The following is a 9,765-nucleotide window of genomic DNA, read 5'->3' as shown; positions in this document are numbered from 1 at the left end:
AATTCCCTTTATTTTTGGAATCAAACGTAACCTAACGTTTTGAGGACACATTGTAAACATCAAAGCTATACTGAATGGACTATTATTATGCCATTCTGCCAATTATTATTAGGCTACTGTAATTAGGACACTCCTTGGGTCGCAACCAGAGTACATGCGAAAATTCAGAATAGATCCTGTGCACTCTGCACGTAACTCTGCTTTTTATACACAAAACGCAGCAGCAGACATAATTTGCGTTTTTGGGGGCGGGGAGGAGGGAGCGCCCGCGACCACACTGCTCACAATAATAATCGGTTGTAGTCTATTAGTTATCTTTATCCACCGCTCGCTACAGTACCGTAGACTGGATCTGAACACCAATGTAATCCTGAATCATGGCTGCAAAAGAGGATCTCTACAGCAAAATCATCCCTCGAAGACTTCGGCCGAAAGTACCTGGCACTGTGAAATATGGATCGAATTTGGACGTCCTCTTATCGATGGGTTTCCCCAAAACCAGGGCGTAAGTAGGCTACTGTGTATAACACTCTCTACTGACACTTTATCGGAGTCACTCGTAGAGGTGGACACCAGCGCTTTGGGTACAGTTTGGCATTTCTTAAAATGACAATTTGTATTTGGTTAAAAATACAATGTTTTCTGACGCGCTGTCGTATTTTACCTATAAGGCAACTTATTGATCCCCATATTCTTTCTCACCATGTGCAATTGGCTGGCAGCGTCCTACTTTTCCTCATGACCAGAAACTCTCACACAATATGGACTCAATAATGGGTAGACATAACATAGTAAACGAAAATCCTGGACACTCAAATTAGTATGATATGTTGCGTTTGGTATGGTATTAATTTGTTGATCCATTTTGTATGATATGTTACGAATTACACTTCGTATAATAAACTATATACACAAAAATATGCAGACACCCTTTCAAATTAGTTGATTCGGCTATTTCAGCCACCCCGTTGCTGAGCACACAGCCATGCAATCTCCATAGACAAACATTGGCAGTAGAATGGCCTTACTGATGTGGCACCGTCGTAGGATGCCACCTTTCCAACAAGTCAGTTCTCAAATTTCTGCCCTGCTAGAGCGGTCCCGGTCAAATGTATGTGCTGTTATTGTGAAGTGGAAACGTCTAGGAGCAACAGCCGAGAAGTGGTAGGCCACACAAGCTCACAGAACAGGACTGCTGAGTCCTGAAGCGCATAGCTCGTAAAAATCGTCTGACCTCGGTTGCATCACTCACTACTGAGTTCCAAACTGCCTCTGGAAGCAACGTCAGCACAATAACTGTTTGTCTGGAGCTTCATAAAATGGGTTTCCATGGCTGAGCAGCCACACACAAGCCTAAGATCACCATGCGCATTGCCAAGTGTCGGCTGGAATGGTGTAAATCTCGTCGCCGTTGAACCTGAAGCTGTTATAGCAGCAAAGGGGAACCAACTCCATATTAATGCACATGACTTTGGAAAGAGATGTTCAATGAGCAGGTATTCACATATGTTTGGTCATATAGTCTATGTTATGAACTGCAATTTGTACAATATGTTACGAATTTGCAATAAGTACAATGCCTTCAGAAACTATTCACACCCCTTGACTTTTCCCACATTTAGTTGTTTGACAGCATTCATTTAAAATGGATTAAATTTAGATTTTGTGTCACCGGCCTACACACATTACCCCATAATGTCAGTGGATTTATGCTTTTAGACATTTTTACAAATTAATAAAAAATGTAAAGCTGAAATGTCTTGAGTCAATAAGTGTTCAACCCCTTTGTTATGCGGCAGGTAGCCTAGTGGTTGGAGCGTTGGGCCAGTAACTGAAAGTTTCCTGGATTGAATCCCTGAGCTGACAAGGTAGAAATCTGTTGTTCTGCCCCTGAACTGTTCCCCGGTAGGCCGTCATTGTAAATAATAATTTGCTCTTAACTGACTTGCCAAGTTAAATAAACGTAAAAAATAAATGGAAGGCCTAAAGTTCAGGAGTAAAAATGGACTTACTCTCTATGTAATAATAGTCTTTAACATGGTTTTCGAATGACTACCTCATTTCTGTACCCCACACATACAATTATCTGTCAGGTCCCTCAGTTGAGCAGTGAATTTCAAACACAGATTTAACCACAAAGATCAGGGATGTTTTTCAGTGCCTCACAACGAAGGGCACCTATTGGTAGATGGGTAAAAAAAAAACAGACATTAAATATCCCTTTTGAGCATGGTGAAGTTATTAATTACACTTTGGATGGTGTATCAATATACCCAGTCACTACGAAGATACAGGTCGTCCTTCCTAACTCAGTTGGAAACCGCTCAGGAATTTCACCATGAGGCCAATGGTGACTTTAAAACAGTTACAGAGTTTAATGGCTGTGATAGAAAACTGAGGATGGATCAACAACATTGTAGTTACTCCACAATACTAACCTAAATGACAGAGTAAAAATAAGGAAGCCTGTACAAAATGACAATATTCCAAAACATGCATCTTGTTTGCAATAAGGCACTAAAGTAAAACTGCTGAAAATGTGGCAAAGAAATCAAATGTATGTCCTGAATACAAAGCATTATGTTTGGGACAAATCCAACACAACACTGAGTACCACTCTTCATATTTTCAAGCATGGTGGTGGCTGCATCATGTTATGTTTATGCTCGTTATCGGAAAGGACTAGGGAGTTTTAAGTAACAGCCTGGTCTCATAGACTAGACGTAACAATCCGGGCCACTCAAATTAGTATGATATGGTAGCCCTTTCCACACGTACCTGTATACGTGTTGAAAATGGTGGATTTGGGCACTAATAAGCACCTAAATTAGAACTTAGTGGCTGCTATACATGATGTCAGAGCTCTGGCTCTGCGCTTCACAGCGACGATCCAACACTAGAAAATCAAGACAAACAACCAACACCATTAAAACAAGGAATCCAAAGATTGCGTGTTCGAATCTCATTGCGGACAACTATAGCATTTTAGCTAAGTAGTAACTTTGCAACTACTTACAACTTTCTAACTAACCCTTCCCCTAACCTTAACCCTTTAACTTGTCTATTAAACTTAACGCCCAACCCCTAGTTTAGCTAACGTTAGCCACCTAGCTAACATTAGCCACAACAGTTCGGAATTCATAACGTATCATACGTACTGCAAATTCAGAATATATTGTACAAATTGGAATTTGTAACATATCATACGAATTGTAATTCGTGACATATTAAATGGATCCACAAATGAATACATACAATACCAAACGTAACATATCATACTAATTTGAGTGTCCTGGATTTTTGTTTACTATATTACATCTATCAATGAGTCCAGGTTGTAAGTAACCTCCTGTCTATGTAACCATACCAAACATCATTATACCCTGATGAAGACAGCTTGTCTGTTGAAACGTTGGTTGTTAGGTTATTAAATTATTGCAGCTGAGCTCCTAGAGTGTGCGGCTCTCCTTTTCTTTTTCAAGGGTTCTACTCCGCTAGCCAGCACCTCGCCCAAACAGGTGTGTGTTTCTTTCTTCTCCAGATTAACCATACCAACATATATACTTTTTTTGGTTACTATGTTATGTCTAGTCTATGAAACCAGGCTTGGAAGTTGGAGTTTGGTCCTTAATAGGCATTGATGGTAGTTGGTGGAGACTGTAGATAAGCTGTAATTCTTATAAATACTGATGGCATTGATGAGATGAGATACACTTCACTTACACAGATATACAAATCTACAGAAAACATTTGAGAGAGAGAGAGAGAGAGAGAGAGAGAGAGAGAGAGAGAGAGAGAGAGAGAGAGAGAGAGAGAGAGAGAGAGAGAGAGAGAGAGAGAGAGAGAGAGAGAGAGAGAGAGAGAGAGAGAGAGAGAGAGAGAGAGAGAGAGAGAGAGAGAGTGTGTGTGTGTGTGTGTCATGGATCATGCTCAATCTGATCTGAATGGACTGACTGTTCTTGATGTGACCAAATTACTGCAGCACAATGTACAACTGTTATGTCAGCTGGGTCCTCACTAGGAGAGACTCACAGACAGACCCACCATGTAAGGAAGCAGTTGTCCTAATGTCACCATTATAGAGAGTAAATGCATTGTTAACTTTTAAACCTACATCAATTGCATAATTTCTATGTGATCAGGATCACAACCCACATCCTTTTTCAGTAAAATAATACATGTGCTTTCCAGTGGTTATGATCATAGTTATTCACAATAGTATTGTTTTATATCGCCCACATTTAAGTCCCGGTCTCAAGTCTGTATTATCTCCTAGACATTGAGGTCAGATGTCATAGGGAGTCTGTTGTGACTTACATGCTGAATGGACACAGACGGTACGCGTGCACACACACACACACACACTCACACACGTCAGAAGGAATGCCTCGAGGCTCCCTTTGTCAGCAGAGAGAGAAAGAAAGAAAGAAAGAAAGAAAGAAAGAAAGAAAGAAAGAGGGAGAGAGAATGCCTAGAAGCTGTGAGAGACGCCACAAGCTCTTTTACATTGGACAGCCCATGACTGCTTGGCCCTGACAGAGCAAGTTATGAATAGCCTCTTCCTCCCTCTCTCAAGGATTGACCCCCTACATTTCCTGACCGACTTAAAGGGACATGCCCTAGGAGATTTGTCATATCTGCCTGCCACCAATGTCACTGACTAGCGTTTTTGATTCAGGGAGGGGGAGGGGGACAATGCAGAAGGGGAACAAAGCTGGGTCAGCATCAACAGACATTTACTAGAACCTCTCTGATGGGATGAACCACAGTAGCTACAGTGTGTGAGAGATCACTGAGGAGTGAAAGAGCAAAAGCAATGTACCGAATAACATCTGGGATGTTGAAACCCACAGTCACGAGGTGCTGTTTTTCAGACTTGCTTTCGGCACATAGTCATTTTGCCAAACATACAACCCTTCAGCAGGGTTTTGATTCCAGTTGTAACCAGGGGTGCGTGCTGTGCACTCCCAAAACAAAGATAAATATAGCTGCAAGCAGCCATTCACGCTTTGGCCCCATAGCTACACCATCAAGACAAATTGGCCACATTTCCCTTGGATGAGCTGCTCCAACACCATCATTCAGTTTGCTGACGACACAACAGTGGTAGGCCTGATCACTGCCAACGTTGAGACAGCCTATAGGGAGGAGGACAGAGACCTGGCAGTGTGGACAACAACCTCACTCTCAATGTGAGCAAGACAAAGGAGTTGATCGTGAACTATAGGAAAAGGAGGGCTGAACAGGCCCCCATTAACATCAACGGGACTGAAGTGGAGCGGGTCGAGAGTTTCAAGTTCCTTGGTGTCCACATCACCAACAAACTATCATGGTCCAAACACACCAAGACTGTTGTGAAGAGGGCATGACAACACCTTTAACCCCTCAGGAGACTGAAAAGATTTGGCATGGGTCCCCAGATCATCAAAAAGTTATCCAACTGCACCATCGAGAGCATCTTGACCGGTTGCATCACCGCCTGGTATGGCAACTGCTCGGAATCTGACCATAAGGCGCTATAGAGGGACATATGTACCGACCTTTCAATTGCTTGTTATAGCGCCACCATCTCGCCAATTGGCATGGCATTGCATGACAGCGTGTGGCCCATGGGCCTTTACCATTATGCCAAGTTGCACCCTCCTAGGCCTTACCATTTCACTGGAATTCACATCTTTGACTAAATCCACAGAGAACCAGAATAATACACGCCTACAAATACAATAGGGTTTCACACAGCTTCGCTGCTTGAACCCCTAATGAATATAAATTTTTTTAGGGCACCCCCAAGAGCCAATGATTAGTAGTTGTTGTGTCTAATGTACAACTCTGCCCTTAGGGGGAAAAGCCCTCTCTCATTTCACTTCAATGTCTGTTTGGTGTTAGTTCCTTTTGATTTGGTTGATAGTAAATGATGCACTAAACATACAACACAAGAATAGAGGGTATGAAACAATGACCAGAGGGTATGAAACAATGACCAGAGGGTATGAAACAATGACCAGATACCCTATTTTCTGCCACTGACTGACATCATTATCCCAGTCTACAAAAAAATGACTCTTTTGGTTTGCATTTACATCAAGGGTTCAAAGCAATACAGCCTCAGAGATGCTTTTGTCAAATGCTGCCCTTGTGGTTTGTCGTTTCTCCCTCAGTATCTGCTACGACTGACTAAAACAGTGTTAATTAATTGGAACACGGGACAGAGTTGAGCCCTGGTATAGTTTTGATTTTTGATTTGATTAGTTAGGATCCCCATTAGCCGACACCAATGGCGACAGCTAGTCTGGAATGGCACATTATTCTTCTACTTGGTTTAAGCTGATGATGACCAAAAATATATTTAGTAAGACATAGCCTATACAGTGTCTTTATAACAAAACATTTACTCAATATACAGTGGGGAGAACAAGTATTTGATACACTGCCGATTTTGTAGATTTTCCTACTTACAAAGCATGTAGAGGTCTGTAATTTTTATCATAGGTACACTTCAACTGTGAGAGACGGAATCTAAAACAAAAATCCCGAAAATCACATTGTATGATTTTTAAGTAATTAATTAGCATTTTATTGCATGACATAAGTATTTGATACATCAGAAAAGCAGAACTTAATATTTGGTACAGAATTCTTTGTTTGCAATTACAGAGATCATACGTTTCCTGTAGTTCTTGACCAGGTTTGCACACACTGCAGCAGGGATTTTGGCACACTCCTCCATACAGACCTTCTCCAGATCCTTCAGGTTTCGGGGCTGTCGCTGGGCAATACGGACTTTCAGCTCCCTCCAAAGATTTTCTATTGGGTTCAGGTCTGGAGACTGGCTAGGCCACTCCAGGACCTTGAGATACTTCTTACGGAGCCACTCCTTAGTTGCCCTGGCTGTGTGTTTCGGGTCGTTGTCATGCTGGAAGACCCAGTCACGACCCATCATCAATGCTCTTACTGAGGGAAGGAGGTTGTTGGCTAAGATCTCGCAATACATGGCCCCATCCATCCTCCCCTCAATACGGTGCAGTCGTCCTGTCCCCTTTGCAGAAAAGCATCCCCAAAGAATGATGTTTCCACCTCCACGCTTCACGGTTGGGATGGTGTTCTTGGGGTTGTACTCATCCTTCTTCTTCCTCCAAACACGGCGAGTGGAGTTTAGACCAAAAAGCTCTATTTTTGAATCATCAGACCACATGACCTTCTCCCATTCCTCCTCTGGATCATCCAGATGGTCATTGGCAAACTTCAGACGGGCCTGGACATGCGCCTGCTTGAGCAGGGGGACCTTGTGTGCGCTGCAGGATTTTAATCCATGACGGCGTAGTGTGTTACTAATGGTTTTCTTTGAGACTGTGGTCCCAGCTCTCTTCAGGTCATTGACCAGGTCCTGCCGTGTAGTTCTGGGCTGATCCCTCACCTTCCTCATGATCATTGATGCCCCACGAGGTGAGATCTTGCATGGAGCCCCAGACCGAGGGTGATTGACCATCATCTTGAACTTCTTCTATTTTCTTCTATTTTCTAATAATTGCGCCAACAGTTGTTGCCTTCTCACCAAGCTGCTTGCCTATTGTCCTGTAGCCCATCCCAGCCTTGTGCAGGTCTACAATTTTATCCCTGATGTCCTTACACAGCTCTCTGGTCTTGGCCATTGTGGAGAGGTTGGAGTCTGTTTGATTGAGTGTGTGGACAGGTGTCTTTTATACAGGTAACGAGTTCAAACAGGTGCAGTTAATACAGGTAATGAGTGGAGAACAGGAGGGCTTCTTAAAGAAAAACTAACAGGTCTGTGAGAGCCGGAATTCTTACTGGTTGGTAGGTGATCAAATACTTATGTCATGCAATAAAATGCAAATTAATTACTTAAAAATCATACAATGTGATTTTCTGGATTTTTGTTTTAGATTCCGTCTCTCACAGTTGAAGTGTACCTATGATAAAAATTACAGACCTCTACATGCTTTGTAAGTAGGAAAACCTGCAAAATTGGCAGTGTATCAAATACTTGTTCTCCCCACTGTATATATTCTGTATAACTATGTACTGTATGTCTTATCATGTTTTGATGATTATATTTACTCCAAGGAAAAGCTGGAAAAGAGTAGGTGTATAATATCTCATTATTCTGCACATGACTCTTTTCCAGAGATGTTCACCACATATTTCCTGTGTAGTAGTAAATGCGGCTTTCAGCAATTAGCTACGCTCACCACATAATCCAAAATTGCAACGCATTGCAGCTTCCAGGGATATTTCTGGCACATACGATTTGGTTTAGCGCAGGCAAACACTGTTTTTGAGACCTCAGAACATTGGAGCGTTGTCGCAGTTCAAGTAACACAGTATGCTACGAATGCTACGAATGCTGTCTTAGCACATTTCCCGCTGTTTCTGAGCAGTTTAGTTTATACTTAAAAAAAAAAAATCTCCACACCTCTGTAATGTTCTGAGTATTTGCTGGGGAGGTTTGTGGAAAATTGTGTAAATATGCTGGTCCCTATGTGCTGTTCCTGCCTTGCCTTCCGCTGTGATGATGAGTGGGACTTTGTGAGGCTGAGGCAGCAGTAAGCCATATCTGTTAACTGTGGCTGGAAAGTCTGAAGCGTTGGAACATGTGTGGACAACACAGGGGCCGACACAGTGGAACCTGTCTACTTTCAAGGGGATTGCTGTGGCTGCCTCCCCCTTCTTAGGCAGCAACATTGGATATAGAAGAACACTTGTATTATCCATGATGAGAAAAGATGATGGAAATGTTTTTTGTTATTTTTTTGTTCAGGTCATTTTCTCTGTCTTTGAAATAGTTTTGTAAATGAGAGTTCCTTGGATTGCTTTGTTTAACGTGTCAGTCGGGTTCACATGTTTACCACTGGAGCCTTGAGGCATCTTATCATACATATTCAAATTCCAAGAGCAGGTGTTAAGTTTACAGGCCAACTTTGCACTAACGCTGCATTAACGCCACATCACTGTCGCTCTATATCAGGAGGATCATGCTAGGGTGTGTACATGTCATGTGTTTCCTTCCTAAGAGAGTTACATCACTGAAGATAACCCTCATGTCCCTAATGCCTTTAAAATGCTGTCTGGAAACTCAGGGCACCAGATAATGTAATCATTGTTCTCCAACATCACGCAACAGGACCAGTTAAAGAGGCTATACAGAACATTTAGACAGAAATATTGTCCTGAAATGACCTCAATTGGCCAGCAAGTGGCACACCTCCCCACACCCATGAGCAAAAATATATTATTTGATTAAAACTAAGAATTTGTGTGGTTTCATGAGATAAGAAATTGATTCATATTATATCATGAACCTAGATTGAAGCCAAAATTTAACGTAAACAATTAGCAAACAACTAAACCTCCATAGTGTATCTTTGCTCTGTCCAGACGCTCAGATACCAAATCATGTCATCATTGTTGTCTCCAATATCACGCAGTAGGGTCAGTTAAGAAGACTCTTCTTCAAAACCCCGTGGGTGACCTGCACAAAGGCAGAAGTGTGCCAGTCTGCTCTCCTCAATACTGCCTATTGTCTCTCCAGGCTGACGACTTTGACGAGGCCTGGCCACAGTTGCTGACATACCCGCAGGTGCCCGCCTTGGCATATTTTGGGACTGACAGCTGTGCTCCTTCTGTCCCCTCTGCTACTAGTACCGTCTCTGCCCCTCTCTCAGTCCCCGTGGCCTGCGAGGCAGCTGTTGTTTGCATTAAGGCATACGGGGCTCGTTCAGAGTGAGACTGACAGTGTTGCATCTGTTC

At 42.5% G+C, this 9,765-nt stretch overlaps 1 protein-coding gene across 2 annotated transcripts in view; it reads left to right on the top strand.

Annotated features, from left to right (window-relative positions):
* The first annotated feature begins 242 nt into the window (after positions 1–242).
* Positions 243–9,765, top strand: part of LOC139548941 (ubiquitin-associated and SH3 domain-containing protein B-like) — a 49,001-nt gene continuing 39,478 nt past the window's right edge. For both annotated transcript variants that reach the window (XR_011669796.1, XM_071358914.1), the window contains exon 1: positions 243–505. Coding sequence is in view for 1 of the 2 variants with exons in the window: in XM_071358914.1 (XP_071215015.1) it covers positions 378–505 (128 nt within the window). In the remaining variant the exon portion in view is untranslated. The remainder of the gene's footprint in view (positions 506–9,765) is intronic.

The sequence above is a fragment of the Salvelinus alpinus genome, chromosome 22 (genome assembly GCF_045679555.1).
Source record: "Salvelinus alpinus chromosome 22, SLU_Salpinus.1, whole genome shotgun sequence".
In the NCBI taxonomy this organism is placed as follows: domain Eukaryota; kingdom Metazoa; phylum Chordata; class Actinopteri; order Salmoniformes; family Salmonidae; genus Salvelinus; species Salvelinus alpinus.
The sequence above is the reverse complement of the archived record's forward strand: the minus strand, read 5'-3'. Positions and strand labels throughout refer to the sequence as shown.